The sequence below is a fragment of the Lissotriton vulgaris genome, unplaced genomic scaffold, assembly GCF_964263255.1.
Source record: "Lissotriton vulgaris unplaced genomic scaffold, aLisVul1.2 SCAFFOLD_2561, whole genome shotgun sequence".
Lineage (NCBI taxonomy): Eukaryota > Metazoa > Chordata > Amphibia > Caudata > Salamandridae > Lissotriton > Lissotriton vulgaris.
Genome location: NW_028242038.1, coordinates 259,511 through 281,388, shown reverse-complemented (window position 1 = coordinate 281,388; position 21,878 = coordinate 259,511). Strand labels below are relative to the sequence as shown.

General features: G+C 47.0%; 1 protein-coding gene across 1 annotated transcript in view; it reads right to left on the bottom strand.

Annotated features, from left to right (window-relative positions):
- Window positions 1–1,078: 1,078 nt before the first annotated feature.
- LOC147669085 (spindle and centriole-associated protein 1-like) overlaps window positions 1,079–21,878 on the bottom strand; it is a gene marked incomplete at its 5' end in the record, with an annotated part of 265,959 nt that continues 245,159 nt past the window's right edge. The window contains 3 exons of the mRNA XM_086948236.1: window positions 1,079–1,243; window positions 2,039–2,529; window positions 12,012–12,353. Of these exons, the coding sequence (XP_086804362.1) occupies window positions 1,079–1,243; window positions 2,039–2,529; window positions 12,012–12,353 (998 nt within the window). The remainder of the gene's footprint in view (window positions 1,244–2,038; window positions 2,530–12,011; window positions 12,354–21,878) is intronic.

Sequence of the window (21,878 nt, the reverse complement as noted above, 5' to 3'; positions counted from 1 at the left end):
GGAACTGCAGGGAAATAGATGACAATGTATTTATTTGGTTTTTGATATTTATTTTCGAAAGTATTTATTGTTTGAAGTTTGGTCACGTGATTGATCTTTTATTAAGTACGGTATATCTGTTGTTGTCGGTGATTATGTATCACATTGCCCTTTTCGTCACCATGATTTGTGTTTATATTTTAATTGGTATGTTTTTCAGATTCATCACAAATGTCATTTTATGTTCTCATATAGCAATTTCATTGTTTGTTTTCTTTTTCTTCTTTTCTCATGCAAACTGGAAAAAAAAAAGTAACAGTGAGGGCCTTGTTAAAAGGGAGCAAAGGCTCAGACTGGACGGGCCATGCAGAACATTTTTTGTAAGGACATTTGTGTTAGTCCTGAAAGAGTGCAGCTGTAAATCTTGGACCAGAACTGCAAAGGAGACACTTTTGTTTGTTGTTGGCCCAAATGGTGAGTCAAATTCTACCTCACGGGAGGAGTCATGCCTACTGACCTCGTCTAAATCCATGTAAAAGTTACTGTGTGTGTGTGTGATGATGGGGGAGAAAACCTCCATCCCCATCCTGAAGTTCCCTTGTTCAGAGTCAGAGCCAAAAAGATAAGGGTGCCTCTGCCAGCACATCCACCATGATAGTGGCACCGGATCAGAATCAGGATATTTGATGACCGGTTTCGCATTTATAATCTCGTAGTGTGACATCAGTTGAGATGAAGTCGATATGGTGTCAGAAATTGGAACCAGCACTGGATCCTCTTCTGGTGCCAGCGTCAAAGTGGAAGGGCCTGAAGCAGTTTTGGGTGCCAGAGGGAAAGCCTCTGGAGTCGGGGTCCCAAAGGGTCAAAAGTGCAGAGGAAGGGTCTGTTGCCAGTGGCCCAATTGGGGGCCTCTTTCAGTTCATTGGGGGCTAAACATGTACAGCATAACCCCCTTCAAGCATCACATATGGGCCGGGACACATAGGGCACACTGGGATCAGCTGAGGAATCGGATCCGCAACCGAAGACCTCTAGAGTTAACAACTCACATTAGGATGCCCTTGAGCCTTCTCTTTAGGTTCAAAGTGGCGGGATGGGGTTAAGTTTGGCTTCGCTTTTTTAGGTTTTCGCTTGGACGTACCAGAGGACATTGAGTGTGAACTTGACCAAGAGCGGCTCCAGGAACCGCATCAAGTCTGCCGCCACACCTCAACATCTTTTTATATTCAGAGACATACAGCTTGGTCTTCAGGTCCCGGATCGCCTTTGGGTGCAAGAGGGCACATTTATTGCACAACTTCGAGCTGTGGCCAGAGCATAAACACCAGAGACAAACCGCACGTGGATCAGTTACAGAAATTTGTTTTCTGCAGTTGCAGCACACTTTAAAACCTATACGTGGGGCTATTCTTGATTAGCAAACTGGAATTTGATTTCAAAAGACCAACAAATTTAGGAGCCAAGCTCCGGATTCACCACAGAAGGCGCAGAAGGAAGGGGCTTAAATGAGGCTCTGATCCATCACTTCCGGGAAGGAGCCAGTCTGGCACCTGGGAAGTATTCGGCATTGAGGATTCTGCAATTAGAAGTATCCATAAGAAATATTTTGGTGAGTTGAACTGCGAGGTCATACTCTGTATAAAAAGCTAATTAAAATATTCAGATCACTGGAAGAGAAGGTTTCCTTCTAGAGATGTTCAGGTTTGTGCAGACAAACAGGAGAAACTGACAGGATTGGCAAGCCTGGGATGAGGGGCCTGGGCTAAGGGGCTTTGTGAAAATGTGTGAAAGAAGGGGAGGTAGACCCAGAACTATTGAGGAAGTCATGGATGGCAAAGAACGCACATATTAGGATGCTTCAACCTGTGGTCAAGAAGTACAATAATTTTTGAAAACATCTTTTGTGGCGGCCCAGACAGACTCCATTAATGGAAGAGAACACAGATAAAGTAACACAAAACTCTTCTCTATGTAAGGCTTGTGATAACATGAGAAGACAAAGCCTGCCATTACATCCTGGAAATAAATTATGTAGAACATAAGAGAAGTAGCACATTACCTTTGGATCAGGGCATGGACCTGGGCTAATAGATGTGTCATTAGTTTCACGTACAAAAATTAACTGTTGTTGCCCATCCTTCACCTCCGGGGTGGGAGTGTCAACTTTGCTTTTCATTAGCTGGGCTTTCAGGATGGAGTTCTGCATAGTTAAATTGGCAATCTTATTCACAAGTTCTTCATCACATAGTTTCCCTACTGAAAAAGGGCTTTTCCCATCACCCTTTGAGCTGTCCACAACTCCAGCTTCTGGTCCATCTCCACACAAGGGCCCCCACTGCTGTTTTGTGGGAGGCATGCTAACAGACCGTGGGGTCGCATTGGTGTTCTTCATATCCCCCGGCGCGGGTATAAAACTCCATTGCTCAGCAAACATGCGGCTTTCATCTATCTTTGTTCTGGCATCACCGGGAGGGGCCTTCATTTCCTGATTCTCCAATGTTTCCGTCCTATCTGAAGGTTTGGTGACAGCCAGCGAGGGATGGACTCGAACTGTGCAAGGAAGAAGAAGTTAACACAATAAGTAATGACAGGATGCAGTAACAGGAGCATAAGAAAGACCTTTTCTTGATCAGTTATGACAAGCAAACCCAATAGCAATCATATATTTGAAACAGGTGGTTTATCTCTGCCCAAAAACGGTGAGAGAGAAAGTAAGGGCTAAGAAACTGTCCCATTGCTACTGTTCTGCAATAATGCTCGAATCACTAGCTACAAAAGGCCAGCATTGCAGAAATAAACCTGCACAGTGCAGTCAAGGCCACAACTGTTAAAATCTATTGTACTGGATGCCTTATTGCACAGACAAATATATTATGCTAATCGTAGAGCAAACAGCAGCAAACATTGAAAAAGCCAATCAGCCTTACTTTGTCAGTGCTATGTGGCTGCAGCTATTGGTAAGGGCCAATGCTAGATGCACCGGCTTTGGCAAAGCCAACAGCAAAGGTTGGCCATCTATTAGTTATACTTTCAAGATGGCTGCCACTATGCTTTAGGAAAAGCGGTGGACATCTGGAAAGTACAACAAATAATATGTTCATGCCTCAATATGGCCACCACGGTGCGTGACCCAATGTAACATATGCAATGCTGGGTCCATCTTGAAAGTATTAGACATAATTTTCCATACTTCTAAAATATCCACCGCATTGTGCCACACAATGTGGTGACCTACCTGGAAGTATGCAGCAACTGATTTTCAAAACTTTTAAGATGGGTGTTAAGTTGAATTTAGACATAACAATGTTTTCTATACTTTCAAGAGGGCGGCCACCACTACAGTTTTGACAAAGCCAGTACTATTTTAAATTCATCCGGCAGGGCCAAAGCAAATATTGGGGGATTACAGGAGAGGGTGGGGAAGTTGACAGAAAGGCCGGTGAGTTGGCTGCAGAAAAGAGGAGTTAAAGAGGGAGTGGTACAGTGGGAAACAGCCTTTACAATGAGGTTTTTACAATGTTGTGCCCTTACCACGCACGTTTTTACCACATACATGCATTTACACGTGTCTACCACGTATTTAAGGTAACCCGCACAAATACATTATTTTTATATAAGTAAACAATGTGTGGTAATGGCACGGGCCGAAAACATGTTCTAAATATATGTGAGGTAAATGTGTTGTAAAGGCATGCAAAGTATTTCCCTGAGTTGGGCTGTCATACAACCGGGGACAGTGAGTCCAACAGCGAGCCACAAAAGTGCTCTGTGCTGGAGACAAGGGGAAAATTGTCTGGATGCTGAATAACAGGGGAGGGTGTTGGGGACTAAAATCAAGTGCTCAAGTTTCTACAAAAGAAGGATGACACACAGAAAAAACTGCAGAAGGAATAAAGCAGGGCATGGAGGAGTATGAAATGAGAGAGGGAGAAGGGGGATTGGAGAGCAAGGCAAAGAGTAGGAGTGTGTTGTATACACAGAGAGCGAGTAGAATCTACGGCCTTTAAGTCAGAACTCCATCTTCCCCAAGTAACCTCAGGCAAGAGAGAAATGCGTGACGCCCCACTTTCCAAGCAGGAAATAAGGCAGACCATCAGCTCCCTTCCACAGGGCAAGACCCCAGGGATCAAATAGCCTGCCCATGGAGTACTATGCTGCCTTTGAATGAACCCTTGTCCCTGCCTGAAGCTGCTCTTCGGCAGTGCCCAGTCTCTTGGCCATTTACCCCCGTAATATGAGTGAGGCCATAGTCGGTCCATTTCTGAAACCAGTCTTTCCTCCTAAGGGTCTTATCAGCCTATCTAGATCCTCGATTCAGAGTATAAAATACTAAGCAAATTTCTTGCAGAGCTCCTGATGCATTGTCACCTGATCCATAATGCCCAGCGCAGTTTCAACCCCAGGTGTAGCACCTCCCTAGGAGACTATACCAATTAATTGGTGCAGTAGACTAGTGATCGCCCAATTATTTTTCCAGTTTAGGCAATATCCCCCAACAAGACGGTTTGAGCAAGACATTCAAGCAACTTACAAATACAATGCCCCACTGGTTAGGGAGGTATGTGGGTGATGTGAACAGTTTCCCCCAGTGTATCAAAATGGTAAGAAGGGTTTGTTGGAAGGAGAAGAAATGATTTAAAGGAGGCTGTGTTATTATTAAAATAATACGATTGGGGTGCAGGTCATTTTCTGGCTCAGACATCTTCCAAATTTGGTCTTAGTTCTTCTTTAGTATTGCTTCCAATATAGTTTTCTTTTTATAGGCCATAAACTGTATGTACTAATATTTGTGGACATACGTTAACTACAAACACGGTGGAGAGTGAGGCCCGTTAACCTTGCAGTAAGCGCTTTTAACAGGTTTTAGCAGCTAGCTAAAAACTAGGGAGAACCGTAACTGACTTGATGCAGACCAGAAAACTGACTCATTAGCTCCAGATCAAGGAGGTGCAGTTGTATGCTCTGCCTGATGGATGCCTTCAATCTTAAAGCCATAACTTGGAGCAATGGGGCTGTCTAGTAAAGCTCGCAAGATGTGGCTCTTCAATTTATCTGCCTACAAGAAACTTGGGATAATTAAAAAATGTTTCATTTAGACAGATACAAGTCCTACAATGTCCCTGCTATTGCCTCTAACTCTGACCGCGCTATAGGGGGCAGAATTATATTAATCTCTGTTAGACCTGTCATCCTTAGGGTAGTCTTCTCCCAAAGCCCCCCTGCTTACCTCCTCTTTTTGCTTTATCTTTTTGTTGGTCTTGGACTGAGCACTTTACCACTGCTGAACAGTGCTAAAGTGCACGTTACACCCCTAAACATGCTAACGTTGGTGTATATGCAATTGGCACATTTAGATTACTTGTAAGTCCCTTGTAAAGTGGTATACCATATACTCAGGTCCTATAAACCTACTGCTACTAGTGGGCCTGCAGCACTGATTGTGCCACCCACACAAGTAGCTTTGCAACCCTGTCTCAGGCCTGCCATTGCAAGGCCTGGATGTGCAGTTTACTGGTACTTCGACTTGGCATTTATAATCACCTGCCAAGCCTTAAACTCCCCTTTTAAGACATATAGATCACCCCTAAGGTAGGTCCTAGGTAGCCATAAGGGCATGGTGCTGTGTGAACCTCCCTCATCCCAGGTTCTGTCCTTATTATTGACATCTGACGCCACACGCCACTCTGTCATACTCTTGTATTCAGCCCTTAACGCTACTCTTGCTTACACCATGAAGGGATGAAACGCAGTGCTACACCAGGCTCTAACTGATATAGGATGCGGCCGAGACCCTGTGGGAGGCTATGAAGCCAACGCTTTGAGGCATTGACATCTACTGTGTGGTGTCACGCAAACTTTGACTGGAGTCGCTTCTGAGGCCTGAAGTTCAGCTGATAGGGCTCGAATAACACAGTCGCAGGAAAAATGGGGTCTTAGCGTGTGGCCAGTTATTAAATATGCAGCAGAATTATGCTAGTGAATGCCAGATGAGGCCTGGTTGGTATGGCCGGCATTGCGCAGTAGGATTTATCAATGGGGGGATAAGTCTGGCATATTACTGCACTGTCTATGTCAAGGGGCTCTGCAACCTCAATCTATTACCAGTATAGTTGACTCAGATGGTCAGGTTATGTTATGTTATGTTAATAACAATTTCTTGAGCGCGCGTACACCCTTGGGTTTCTTGGCGCTATAGGTTCAAGACACTAGACACAATTCCTAAGCATAAGCCTGTTGGAAGAGCCACGTTTTTAAAGACTTTCGAAATGCCAGTAAATCATTGCTCTGTCTATTAGGAAGTGGAAGAGCGTTCCAAAGAGAGGCAGCTAGATGGTGAAAACAGCTGCCACCCTGGCGTTTCTTCTTAAATGAAGAGACATTTGCAAGGCTTAGATGTGTAGAGCATAAGTTGCGCTGAGGTGTGTAGTTAGTAATGGACTTCCTAATGAATATAGGGCCATTATCATGGAGCGCCCTAAAGGTGATGCACCCTGCCTTGAAAGCAATTCGCTGGGCCACTGGCAACCAGTGGAGTTTTTCCAACCAAGCTCTAATTGATTGCCACTTTGGTTGTTTCCAGATGAGCCTTGCCACCTGGTTTTGAACCATCTGAAGGCGTTTTAGTAGGCCAGTCGGAAGACCCAAGTAGAGACTGTTAGAGAAAATCCAGCCGGGAGAGGACAAGGGCAATCACTACTTGAATGAGTGCAGGGTGTGTTAAAAGGTGGGCAATTTTCCCAATCTTCCTAAGTTGAAAGAAACTAGAGGAAACTACCATTCCTACCTGCCCTTTAAGAAATAAATCCTCAATAAGTACGATCCCTAAGCTTTTAACCGATTGGGTCTTTGTAGGAGGGACTCCCATATTAGTTGGCCAGAACCGTCGACCCCAGCTCAGTCCACTTTCCCCAGGCAAGATCAATTCTGTCTTGCCTGGGTTAAGTTTGAGATGGTTTACGGTCATCCATCTCTGTATATGTGACATTACGGCTGAGCATTCGGCGGCTGAGTTCGGAGTATTTAGGGGAATGATTAACTGAAGATCATCAGCATAGTTGTATAGGGTACGTTTATAATTTTTTAAATAATAAATCAATGGACGAAGATAAAGATTAAATAATAAAGGGGAAAGTGACGAACCTTGGGGAACACCACAGGTAGATGACATCTTGGGGGCTGTGAAAGATCCTAATCTCACTGACTGTGTGCGGTTTGTGATGAAAGAGGCAATCCAGTTCAATGCGGGGCCCCTGAGTCCGGCCTGCTCGACACGGTTGATCAGAATGTTATAGTCAACCGTGTCGAACGCGGCAGACAAATCAAGGAGCACTTCAGGTGCTTAGCGATCCCACATTGATCGCCGCCAGCTTAGCGGGCTACTTTACAGACTTGTATGCCCCCAAGGAACTTCTTCAGGAGGACACAAGATAGCGATTTATAGATGACCTACAGCCACGGGCCCCATCCGATGAAGCAAGAATGGTAGTAGACGCCCCCCTCACGTTGAAAGAATTAAGTGCAGCATTGGGAGACCCGAATTCCAGTAAGGCGTCTGGCCCCAATGGATTCCCATGTGAATTCTTCAAGAAAAACTTTTTCAAGTTGGGATCTCACTTTCTTGCGGTAGTAGACGAGGCAATGGAATGGGGCATTCTCCCACGGGACTGGAGGCATGCTAAGGTAATGGCGTTTCACAAACCCGGGTGGCCTCTGAAACAGCATGCATCATATCACCTCATTTCGTTATTAAATGTTGAGGCCAAAATATTGGCTAAGGCGCTTAATACCGGCCTACAGCCGAATATAGCGCATCTGGTCCATCCGGAACAGGCCGGCTTTATGCTCCAGAGAGCCACGTGTCACAATATTCATCGAGCCCACAACGCCATCACGGCCATTGTTGCATATGAGGGACCAGATGTGGTGCTACTAACAGGTATGGATTGGGCATTTGATTCCCTCATCTAGGTATACCTATTTGCTCTCTTGAGTTGCCTCAATTTGGGGCCACGCTACTTATCATACTTCAAGTTGCTATATACAGATCTTATGGCCTCGATGCAATTGTCGGGATCCACTTACCATACATTCTCAATTGGAAGGGGTACCCGACAGGAGTGCCCCTTGTCACCATACTTATTTGCCCTAGCAATAGAGCCCCTGACGGCCTGGGTGAGAATACACACCCAAGTACAGGGCTTTGAATTGCCAAATGGGATCTCAGACCGCATCGCTTTGTATGCGGTTGATGTGTTGTTTTTCTTAACAGACTTTAATAGGACTGGCCTTCGTATCATGCAGGCTTTTGGAGAGTCCTCGGGCCTTTTCATTAATCCCCGTAAGTCTACCTTATGGCCGCTGTAGGAGGCTAACGAACTGGGCACTTAGGCGTTGGAGGTAATGATGGTAACGGAGTGGGTGAGGTATAGACTTTATATCGGCCTTGCAATCCACATCGTGGGATAGGAATATTGCTCCAGTCTGGACACGGGTAAGGGAGGAGATAAAAACGTTGTCGCATATGCCCCTCTATATATGGTAGCTCAGCTATCTTTAAAAAGATCTCTCTCCCATGTTTGCTCTACCAACTGCAGAATCATCCCTATCGGATATTACACACCTGTTTCGACAAGTAAATGCGGTACTGGGAAGGAGGAGCAGTCAGGGTTGTGCCCTGCGGACTTGTTTCCAGTCGACGTAATATGGGGGACTTGCACAGCTGACATTCAATCCTATTACATGGCCATGCATCTATTGGTGCAAAATTAATGGTGGTACGGGGACAGGCAGGACCCTGCATAATCGGCGGAGTGGTGGCGAATGGAAGATACAATCCTACATACAATTCTATAGTCAGGCCCCCTGCTCCGAGCTCTGCCGCCTGCAACACAGGTGGTTTTTAAACTATGGAAACAATCCGTTCGTAAAATGGATGGTGGGGCAGATTAACGGGGCAAACCCGTTGTGGCACAACGGGGATTGCTACAGTTGACCACACTGGCGGGTTTCTGGGGATGGGATAATATAGGTATCTCTACATTAGGGAATGCCATTAGAGGATCGACTCTGAAATTGTTCCAAGATCTTCAAAAAGAATAGAATATGCTTCAAACCCAATTCTATAGGTACCTCCAAATTAGACATGCCATTTCCCCCAGTATTTTGGAGCTGGATGCCCTCCCTGAATACAACCCAATTGAAGCCAAGGTGTTTATGGGAGACCTAAGGGAACACAAAATAGCAAGAATATATCAGTCGTTGGTAAGAAATAGCCCCAACACACTAAACAAATAAAGTTTTGTGGAAGCTAGACCGAGGTCAACTGGACGAAGATGACTGGGCAGAAGCACTGGCTTCCCCGCGGGGAACGGTGATGGCTACCCGACTGCACCCTATTCAATTCAAGCATTTACATCGGGTCTATTACACAAGGCTGTGGAAGGCAGGCTTGGTGTCATCTCTGAGTGCCTGCGATGTGATCACGCGGAGGGTTCTCCTATTCATACAATATGGCACTGCTCGGCGATCACAACGTTTTGCGGGGGTCATGGTGTGCCTCTCAAAGGTCCTGGAGTGGGATGTTCCTGTTTCACCAAGATTAGGCTTACACGGTCTAAAAGGGATATTGTAAGTCGGCAGCCTGGAAAAAGGGGCTCGAATTTTGTATGGGCATGGAGCAACCAGTGTTTAAAGCTAGGGGTTGCCCGCAGAAGCACTCCAAGATCTGGAGGAGATGGGCTGAATAACGGGACCTATGCCTGGAACCTGTAATCCCGATGGGGATAAATGCATCAGCATTGACACCAGGGGGTCGCTAGAAAGTGGAGGAGTAAGTTGACGACATACGAATCAACTGGGGTGGCAGGGCAATATGGATGAAAAGGGATGTGGTTTTGGTACAGCACACAGGGGGAGGAGGGGTTCAAAATGTTAATGTTACAATGTTATATATATTTTGTATACATGAAGATTGTAAATGAGTTGTCAATAATAATATGTGGTGTAATATATGTCGTCCGCTTCCGGTGTTGGGGAGCTCCGAACAGAATGTGACTAATGACACAATAAAATCTTTTTATAAAAAAAAAAACCTATGTGCAAATGCAACTGTCATTTAAATTGAAAATGTGTTGCCTGTAATAGCAGTATGCTACTGCACCATGCATACTTAACAGTACACGTCACCACAACTCTGTACTTCACGCCACTTCACTGTAAGCCATTCTGCACCACTTTATTCTGTCACTACGCCTCTCAACTCTATGCCCATCCACTCTGACACTCTACTTTACTCCGCTCAACTATATGCCACTGCATTATATACCACTGCACTTTACGACTCAACTCTACAACCCTCTAAGACTCTACACCACTCTATGATACTCTATGACACTCCACAACACTTTTTTCCACTCTATGCCCTTCCAATGCAAGCCCCTCAACTGTACTCCAGCTAACCGCTGCCTGTTGCTCAATCATTAAACAAAATGGAAGAGCTATTGTATTTGTAGTAGTGCAAATAAACTACGTGTCAAGATACCAGCATGATAAAGGTGCAAATGTGGTGAATCTATTGTTTTGAAGCAAGAAGAGGAGAATCTTCCATGTTGACACAAGACGCTGAGATTCCTGCACGCAGAAAACTCCTCCACACAGTGATCTGATATCTCTTACGGTGTGTCCAACTCAGGACTAAGACGGGGTCCTTCGTTCTATCCCATCAGGTAATGGGGTTGGCTCTTGCCTAGGGGCTTCTTGGCTTTACACCCATATACATGCTAGGTACATGTAGATAGGGTTTGCATGGTAGGAGTACATGTGAGTACTACCATGTCTGCATATAAACACGGTTTGAGAATTCTACCTTTTATTTACTCTCTTGGTGCTTATAATCACATATATCTGTTTCTGTCTAATGGTTGTCGCATCACACGTATTTTATACTAGAATGACGGTGGTTGAATAAATGCTTATCGAAAACGTCACCTTAATTTATTCTGTTTATCTCTCTGAGAAGAAGTAAGCTTGAGTGACTGAGCGAAAAGTATTGTACTGTTTCCACGATCCCTGAGGGGGTCAGGGTTGTCATGTTTGATGGTTGCCAGAAACTATTCGTTCCTTGGTAAGGTTGTGGGGCTTATAGTGGCACTGTGAGCTAGCAGGCAAACATATCCTTTGGGGGTTGTCGAATCAGTATGGACACCAATCCCTTAGTTTGTGTTTAGTAAGTAAATGTAAACAACTCTATAACTAAATATCTTACATTCAGTTTTCAAACAGTGCTGCTTAGTGGAGGAAATATGGGCTTTGTTAATATGAATCTCTTTTCACAATTAATGACACTAAAATGCCAGTGTTTTCATTAATTTACATTATGCGTTTTAAGTTTCCCTTTGTGTGGGCTACTGAAAGGCCTGTCACTGCCTTGGTAGTGTTCTGAATACCATGACAGTTCTTGTTCTTGCCTATTCATTCTAGACCTATCAACCCGCTCCCGGTGATCTCCTTCATTAGAAAGTGTGAAGTTCACAAGACATCAAGAGTTGCTGATATCATCATGGCCGCTGACTATGTAAGCTGAAAAGTTTTCTTTGAGCTCTGGGCAGTAAAGAATAAATTGCGAAAAGACCAAGAGGGAATAATTACAAAGACAGGTGCACAAACTAGAGCATATCCAAAAAGGCATGGGTGCTCCGAGAATATGGCACAAGCTGGAAACGGCCAGGAAACAGCTTGTGGGCCGAATATTCCCTTAGACTAAAGCACTCCATTGTAGGGGGTATAAGAGTGGGAGGCTCTTTTGCTTTGTCATATTGCTATTGGTACCCCGGGAGTAAGGGGGGAGGGTTTGGGGTGGAGGATAGGGTCTGTTTGAAAATATTGCGCTTTATGGTTGCAATCTATCAGATAACAGATTTCACAATATGGCAAAGTTCGCTACTTGAGAGTTTATATAAAGCTATAACAATTAAACAAATCTAAACCATAAAAGTTATTCATCCTCAAATAATTTTTTAACAGGTGCAAAATACCTTCTTGTGTGTTTTTCTGCCTGGGTGGAGATAACATCACAGCTGGTTGAAAGATATGGGCTGGCAAACTGGCAAGCTTTATAGTAGCTTCAGAAAGGCTGGTTGGTGCTTTGGGAAGAGAAGGTGGTCCATTAGAAAGAGAGGGCGGTGCTTCGGGAAAGGTAATTGATTGTTCAGGAAGGCTGGGCCTTGGAGAATGCTGATTCGGCTCCAACACCAAAGGGTCTTTGTTATCTCCCATTGGCTCTTCTGACATCGATGTTCTGGAAACATGGACACCGGCATCAGGCACCGCTTGCAACACAGACGTTTCAGAAACATATGTATTATTATCAGGGAGCGCTAAAGAACAACAGAAACAAAATAATTTATTTAAACACGTGAAGGAATAAGAAAGGCTCTCTGGAGAACATTTACAATTAACACTATGTGAATTATTCTATAATTTCCAAGCAAAAGGTATTCACTCAGCAGTACCTATGTAATATATCGATAACGTGCAATCTTCTGTTCATGGACAGTAAAGTTCGTTTGTATGCATTATAAGAGCCCCCACCCACTTCATTGATTGCGGTCACGTTGCCACAGGATGAAAGTAATGGCACATCAACATGTCAGATCTGAATGCAGTCCTCTTGGCACTCAAGTATTTCTATCGATCTCTGCAACAATTATCATTCTTTACAGGAACAACACCGCAACACATTCTCTCGACAAGAAAGGAGGAACAAAATCACAAAAATTGAGGAAAGCACATGGATGTAGCACTAATATTCTGCAAAATACACCTTCCTAACAGCTGTGCATCCGAGGGCTGTATTACTAGAAGGCTGATTAACCAAGCAGGTATTTCAAGAAAGAATACATGTGGGTGTTAACGCACAAGTTACTTACCTTCGGTAACGGTATATCTGTAAGAGACATTAGTTAGTGATAGATGTCCTGCAGGGGGACACCACGTCCCAATGCAGTATTAACTGCTGTCGCCCTGGTAGAATGGCCACACAGCCTCAGCGGAGGTTCCTTTTTAGCCAGAGAATAACAGGCTTTTATACACAAGACGACCCAGCAGGAGATAGTCCTCTAGTGTACAGCTCCACCTTTCTTGGCACCTACGTAGCCAACAAAGAGCTGGTCATCCACCCGGAACGGTTGTGTGCGATTCAGGTAAAATGAGAGCACACGTTTTGGGTCCAGACGGTGGAGCCTCTCTTCCTCTCTGGAAGGGTGCGGGGGCGGAAAGAAAGTGGGCAGGGTGATAGTTTGCCTGATGTGGAAGGCAGTAACAACCGTTGGCAAGAAGGAAGGACGAGTGAGGAGCACAACCTTGTCCGGATGAACAGACAGAAAAGGAGGTTTACAGAAAGAGCCTGGAGCTCAGTCACGCGCCTAGCGGAGATGATGGCAACCAGGAAAGCAGTCTTTAAAGTCAGTAAACGAAGAGAACAGTTGTGAAGCGCCTCAAAAGGAGCGCACATCAAATAAGTAAGGACCAGATTCAAGTCCGACTGTGGCATCACAAACGGAATAGGAGGGAAAAGGTGAGTAATGTCTTTGAAAAATCTACTTACGACAGGGGACTTGAAAACAGAGGGCTGATCAGGGAGGCTGAGAAAGGCCGAGATTACCGAAAGGTAGCCCTTATAAATGCCCAGAGCAGAGCCCTGCCGGGCCAAAGAAAGAAGGAACAAAAGGACCTCTGAAAGAGGGGCCATAATGGGATCTACAGCCTTTGCTGCGCACAATGCCACAAATGTGTTCCAGCTGCAGGCGTATACCGATTTCGTGGAGGGACGCCTGGCTGCCAGAATGATATCACAGACTTCAGGAGGCAAGTCAAATGGAATCAACTGTCACATCTCAATCTCCATGCAAGGAGGTGGAGGCTGGACAGGTTAGGGTGGAGGAACGTCCCCTGCTGCCACAGAAGATCCTACTGAAGAGGAAGTCAGATTGGGGCATCTACGCTCATACTGAGTAGCTCGGGATACCAAACTTTGAGCCCAGTCTGGGGTCACAAGAATGACTTGGGCCCTGTCGCTCCTGATCCTATTCAGCACTCTAGGTAGAAGTGGTATTGGCGGAATGGCGTACAATAGACCGCAACTCCACTCGCTACAGAAGCGCTGCAGAGCGAGTGCCACCTTGGAAATTCCAACGCACAGAACTGCTAACATTGCGCGTTCTCTTTGGTGGCGAATAGATCTAAGCAAGGCTCTCCCCGCTGTTGAAAGAGACCTTGCGCCACCTCCGAGTGAAGACGCCATTCGTGATCCATCATGCACCTGTGGCTGAGTTCATCCGCCCTGGCGTTTAAAGAACCGGCCAAGTGTTGAACCACCAAGGAAATGCCTTGATGTTCCAGCCATGTCCAGAGACGCAGAGCCTCCTGGCATAGCCACAACCCCAACCCGCCTGGCTTGTTGCAGTACCACATGGTGGTGGTGTTGTCTGAACACCTGCACTACTCTCCCCTTGACAGAGGGAAGGAATGCCTTCTGTGCAAGTAGGATCGCCTGGAGCTCCAGAAGGTTGATGTGGAGCCTGGACTCCGCCGGAGACCAGAGGCCTCTGATCTCAGCCTCTCCCATGTGGCCGCCTCATCCCAGGAGGGACGCATCCGTCACCACTGTGTGCTCCGGTTGGTGAAGGGGGGAGTTATCTGCCGCTGACCCAATACTGGTTTGTGAACCACCACTGCGACTGTTGTGCCCTCCGAGATCGGGACGTACTCGGACAGGTCGCCTTGATGCTGCGCCCACTGAAACTTCAGGTCCCACTGCAGAGCCCGCATATGCCATCTGGTCAGCAGGATGCAGAATGCCATGAGGCCCAGGAGCCTCAAGGTCATCCTGACCGAAACCCAGGACAAGGGGCGAAGGATCAGAATCATAGCCTGAAAAGAGGATAAAGCCGATAAAGAGGAGCTTCTGAGAGGGAATCAGGTGTGACTACGGCGCGCTGATGGAGAACCCCAGCAAATGCAGGAGGTCGGCCGTAGTCTGGAGGTGGAGACGACTGCCTGGGGCGGGACCGCCTTCAATAATCAGTCATCGAAATAGGGGAAGACTGAAACACCTGATCTGCGCAGATGAGCTGCGACCACCGCCATCACTTTCGTGAACACCCGTGGGGCGCTGGTAAGGCCGAAGGGGAGCACGGTAAACTGAAAGTGCTCGTGGCCTACGGTGAACCGCAGGTAACGCTGGTGGGCCGGCAATACATGGATATGAAAGTAAACGTCCTGCAAGACCGATGCTACCATCCAGTCTTGCGGGTCTAGGACAGACAAAACCTGAGCATCTTGAACTTCTCCTTCCAGAGGAAGCGATTGACGTTCCGAAGGTCTAAGATAGGACGCAGGCCCATGTCCTTCTTTGGAACCAAGAAGTAGTGGGAGTAACAACCACAACCTACTTCTGGCATCGGAACAAGCTCGATGGCGCCCTTGGCCAAGAGGGACGCAACTTCCTGCTGGAGAAGGGCCAAGTGATCCCCCGAAATGCCGTGGTAATGAGGTGGCATGGCTGAAGGGGTGGTCTCGAAGGAGAGGGAGTAGCCCCTTCGAACAATCTGTAAAACCCACCTGTCTGAAGTGATGGTGTGCGAGTGGGGGAAGTGATGACGAATCCTGCCGCCCACTGACGTTTGATGGGCCTGAAATATAGGACTAGGAAGGTTTGGAGGCAGTGGTAGCAGGCGAGGTGGTGGACTGACCCGCCTGCTGGCCCCGTGACCCACCTCGGCAGGTCCCATGTCCGCGGCTGCGCTGAGACTGTTGCTGCGCAGGCCTGTGGCTTTGAAACTAAAATGTTTGGGCACCCCTTCCTTGACCGCGAAAAGCAGAAGCCGAAGGAGTGTACATGGCCGAAAGCCCCAAGGACTTGGCCGTAACAAGCGAGTCCTTAAAATGCTCCAATGCACTGTCTGCCTTGTCGCCAAAAAGGTGAGTGCCATCAAAAGGCATGTCCAAAAGTGTTCTAGACATCCGGAGAAAAGCCAGTCGTTCTCAGTCAGGCGTGACGGCGTAGCGCCACTGTCGTGGCAATTGCTCTGCCCAGCAAGTCGGCGGTGTAGAGGCAACAACTAATCCTGTACTTGGCTGCATCTCTCCCCTCAGCAATAGCTTGGGAGAACACCGTCTGGGCCTCCACCAGCACTGAGGCAGCACCTGCACCACCGTATCCCACACAGAGTGGGAATAATGGCCCAAGAGGTATGCAGTGTTCACAGACCGCAACCCTGAACTGGCGGAAGAGAAAATCTTCTTCCCAAACTGCTCCAGTTTCTTGGATTCCCTGTCCGGAGGTGCAGATGGGAATGTGCTCAGAGGAAGAGGCTTGGACAACCAAGCTCTCATAGGTAGGGTGTTGGGAGAGGAAAATGGGGTAGCCCAGGGCCGCGCGATGGCGTCGGGCCACGTTCCGATCCACAGGAGCCCCTGTGATAGGCCTGGACCAGGTGCCCAAAAGAAAGTCCAAAAGTGCATCATTAAAGGGCAGCTTCTGCCTCCGCAGAGGAAGCCGCCAGCCGAAGCACTTGTCAGGAGGTTAGTCCTGACGGCCACCGTAGGGAGCTCGAGGTGGTGAGCCTTTGCTGCCCTACGCAACAACACTGAATACGTATCACCCTCATCCGTAGCCACGGTGAAGGAGATAGTGCGCCAGGTCTGGAGAGAAATCCAGATCACCTGCGTCCTCCAAATCCTCTGCCCAGTCAAGGTCTAACTCGCATTGGGATGCGAGTGGGTCTTAGGACACCTTCCATTCCTCCCCGTCCTCCGTAACCAGCTGGGTAGGTGGGAAAGAAGGAGGAGGATAAAAAAAAGGGAGAAAAATTCCCCATCAGCATCAGAATTGGTGTCGATCGACACCGGTACAGCACCGTCTCCATGTCGGGGTGGAAGCCGGAGACGGCATCGGCCCGGGGAGCCGGCCGACGCCGGCCATTATTATTATTATTATTATATTTAATTTTATAGAGCGCACAGCTACCCTGAGGTTTCCCGGCGCTAAACCAATAAGGAGAATGTACAGTAGCAGAAACTAAAGATCAAAGAGCCACGTTTTGACATCCCTTCTGAATTTTAGATAGTTGGATTCCATCCGAATGGATAGAGGAAGAGAATTCCACAGGGATGGTGCCAGAAAAGCAAAAGATCGACCTCCCATTCTAGCTCTTTTCGTCCTGGGGATCAGAAGTTTATGTTGGCTAGATGAACGGAGAGTGCGGGAAGGAAGGTACGGATGAATAAGAGATTTCAAATACTGGGGGGCTTTGCCAGTGTTAATTTTGTGTACAAAACAAAGAGCCTTGAATTTGCATCGATTGTCAATGTTTAGCCAGTGAAGACTACGACGGTGCAAGGAAGTGGAAGATTTATAGGGTAGGTTACATAGGAGACGGACTGCCATGTTCTGAACCGTTTGTAGTTTCCGAATGACCTCTTTGCCCGCACCCAGAAAAAGAACATTGCCATAGTCGAGGCGAGATGTTATTAGCGCCTGGACTACGGTTTTCTGGGTTTCAAGAGGGAGCATCCAGGTGATTTTCCTCAACCTTTTGAGGATGGTTGTACAAATGGAGGAGACTCTCACGGCATGTTGTCTCATGGACAGCTGATCATCGAATATTATTCCCAGGTTACGAGCAGTTTTCGAAGGGTTGGGAGAAGTGCCCATTTGAACAGGCCAGTGGGAGGGTCCCCATAAGGCAGGATTGTTGCCAAATAGGAGGAGTTCCGTTTTCCCTCCATTCAGTTTTAACTTATTATTGTACATCCAAGAGGCAATATTATTAAGTCCGTGACAGAGGGACGATGTAGTGGAAAGATGACTGGTGGAGAGGGAAAAAATAATCTGTGTGTCATCTGCATATGAGAATATAGAGAGCCCTGCCTGCTCTGCAATATCCGCTAAGGGTCGAACATATAAATTAAAGAGAAGGGGGCTTAGGATGGAGCCTTGTGGGACACCATATGCAGATGTGTGAATTTTTGACATAGATGTAGCCGAAAAGACTTGAAATGTCCGATCGGACAAAAAACTAATGAGCCATTCAAGGGCAGAGTGAGAGATGCCAGATGTTTTTAAAGTGTTAATCAGAATGGGATGGGAGACCGTATCAAATGCGGCACTTAAATCTAATAGAATAAGTGCCACGGTCTCCCCTCTGTCAACCAGGTGACGAATGGTTTCAGAGACTCCCAGCAAAGTGGATTCTGTGGAAAAACCAGAACGAAAACCAGATTGTGAGGGATGTAGAATGTTGTGAGATTCAATATGGCTGGTAAGTTGCTTATTTATATGTTTTTCCAGGATCTTGGAATAAACTGGAAGCAGGGAAATTGGTCGGAAATTGGCAGAAATACTAGGATCAGCATTGGCCTTTTTGAGCAATGGAACAACCATCGCATGTTTCCAGGAACTGGGGACCTTAGCCTCCCTAAGAGAAGTATTTAATAGATCCACTATGAGTTTTAGGGAGGGTGGGTCAAGGGTAAGCAAGATTTGAGGAGGGAAGGGATCAAGAGGGGAACCAGATTTAATACTTTTCACTAAATTAATTAGTATGGAAGGAGTAAGTGGATCCCAGACCTTAATCTCAGCCCCTTCCAGCTGAGAGAAGTCTGCGGCAATAGAAGCAGAAGGTTCAGAAACTGGACAAGCATTAGATGGACCAAAATTGGAGTATATACTCTCGATTTTGGAGACAAAGAAATCTGCTAAGGAATCACATTGTGATTTATCCAAACAAGGGGCCTTGGGTTGACTGGTGGCACCCGAGATTTCCTGTACTACCTTGAACAAAGCTTTAGGACGATTTTGAGCGTTCAAGATGGATGAATTAACATATTCAGTTCTGGCAGTTTTGCAGAGAGAATGGTATTTAGTTAGAGCAGCTTTATAGTGTAGTTTAGCTTGAGGGTCGTAATCTGAGCGCCATTTCCGCTCAAGATGTTTGCAGCTGGTTTTTTCTTTTTTTAGTTGATCATTGAACCAAGGGGCCGGAGGGTGATGTATATTAAATGTCTGCTTACGAAGTGGGAGACAGATGTCTACAGCAGATGTAAGCCAGTGATGTATGACGTCCACTTGATCAATGCTACTGATCTCAGTGAGTGGTATAGAGTCAGACAAAGCAGAGTTGAATTTACTGGAATCTAATTTCTTCCAGTTGCGGGTCATTCTAGGTTTAGGGGCGATAGCTAGGTCATTAAAGGAGTGCACAAATGAAATGGAAAATTCTAGTACAAAGTGGTCAGACCACGGGACAGGTAAGGGGAGCTTACAGGATACTGCATCCAAATTAGATAGAATAGGGTCGAGCAGATTGCCCGCCTTGTGGGTAGGGTCTGAGTTGTGTAGGGTAATATTCATGGCCGCTAAGTCAGACAGTAAGTTGGTGCTAATTGGGCATGTAGCATCGTTAAAATGAATGTTTAGATCACCAACAATGAGGAAATTGGTTGACATCAGTAGTAAAGGAGCTAAACATTCTGGTAAAGATGTAGCCCATGAAGAGGCATTGCCAGGGGGGCGGTAGATCAAAACGCCTGTAAGTGTGAGATTGGGGGATAGCAGCAACTTAAACAACCCAGCCTCACAATTAGAGATCGCGATATCCTCCCATTTACAGGAGAGAGTTCTTTTAAAAATAATGGCTATTCCCCCTCCGTCCTTGCCCTTTCTGTTACTGGCCAAGAGGGTGTAATTATCTGGAAGAGCGATTGCAATATCAGGGCCGGAATGGTCCGTTAGCCAGGTCTCCGTGAGGAACAGGGCATCAGGTTGGGAGGAACAGAGAAGGTCAAAGACATCTCTACTATGCTTAGGGAGGGACCTGCAATTCAGACTAATAAAGTTAAAAATTTGTGAGGAGAGTTTAGGTTGTGATTTGCATAAGAAATCGGACGCCGAAATGTCTAGTGTTGATGGAAGAGCAGTAAGAGATAACAAACACTCTGGACAGATCAGGGGCGTGTGCTGAGGAGAGAAGGAGGTATCATTAGTGCAATGTGGAGTCCTAAGGGACAGGAGAGTATGTTTAGAGTAGGTTCGCCTGGAGTCAGTATTAGTTGAAGCATAAGGACTGGCCCTGGGCCGTGTACAGGCGCGGACGGGCGCAGACGGGCAGGACTCTGGCACGACTCCGGCGCGCCACCGTCGCGCCCGCTGCGCACGTCCGCTGCGCGTCGTCCAGCACATCGGTTAAGTAGGAAGGCGGCGGTCGGATGACTAGACCGCACACCCCTGCTTCCGCCGGAAGTGATTAGGGATAGGAAGACCTCCCTCCACACCACGAGCTGGGCTCGGGGAGGACCGGGGAGTGTTAGAGCACAGATAGGTGACTGTCAGTAATCGACACACACGTTATTAAAATGTAAGCACTTTTAAAAAATACACGAGTGCAGGCAGCCGAAAATGTGACCCTTTGCTCTCTCACAGCATCGTCTCACACCCCGGAACCATAATGCACCAAAATAAACGATAGCAAATGAAGTTAAAAATAGCGTGGTCAGAGCACCATGGTGTCATATACGTCGATGGAGGTCGTATGCAATCAATCAACATCGGCTGAGATCCATGCATGGATCCATGGGGGTCTCGCAGCACCGAAGCCGGAGCACTCGACGACGTCGGGCTGGAGCCATCGACGAAGAAGGGCGAGGACCCCAAGTCGGAACCGCGGGGCCCGACAGGCCAAACAGACGGCTGACAGTAATTCCTGCAGCTAGGCCGGAGTCGTCGACGGACCCGGGAAAGGCGGGTAAGCCGTCGACAACAGCGCAGGCTCCGCTGGAGCAGCGGGGGTGGCACCACCCACACCCTCAGCCGTGTCTCACGACAGGCTAGGGGAAGGCGAAGAGCGACGTCGCTTCTTCGACTTCTTACCTGACCCCGAGTGCAAAGACTTCGTCGAACGAAGGTGGCAGCTCCGCAACTGGTCTTTCTACCTCCCACGGGAACGGGACCTTGAACGGCGTGGAGCTGACTCCCGGGCCTCAAGCAACTTTCAGGGCTGCTCTCGCAAAGTTTTCGGAGCCATGGCCCACCAGTCGGGGCACGACGCTGGGTCATGGTCGCTTCCCAGGCAGAAGTGACACTCAAGGTGCGGGTCAGTCACCGACATCATGCGGGGACAAACCTCACATGATTTGAAACCCGGCATGCCTATTACACCAGGAGTCAAAGACTAAAAAAAGATAGCGACAAAAGTCCCCAAAAAATTCAGTCAAAATTTGACTAGGGGTAACGCTCTCTCCGGATCTGCGCTTGTTGGCGCAGAAAACAAAAGAACTGACGTCAGTGCGCGAGGGCGGCGTCTAAATAGCTGCTGCGACGTCATCCCGGTGATCACGATGTCTGATGGATGCGAAGCCGCACAATGCCACCTTCTGAGGCACAGGGGTACTGCTGACTAAAACTTTCTGGATCCAGTCTGATGCCTGGGGGTAATTCTAAGGTAAGGAATCTATCACTAACGTGTCTCTTTAAGATATTCAACGTTCTGTTAAACACCTTCAAAGCCTGCCAGCTTGTTAACCACTGCAGAAAATTGAAAATTCTGAGAATTCTGATCCATGTTTGCACAGACCTGATTCTATGTCAGGACCGGAGGCTCCGATTATGCTTTTCTTCCTTCGCTTTATTCTCTATGCTCAAACCACAGCAGCCAGAAAAGCAATAAAGATGCATTTTTTCTCTTACAAATCAAGAAAAACATAAATTAGTCATAATAAAACAAACACAGTATAGTCCCAAGAACATCGACTCCCATCAATCCATGGGGGAACACCATAGTATAGTCCTTCTACATTGTCCATGCGCTCCTTTGAAAGGTCCTCCATTTTGTGAAGCCTTCCTC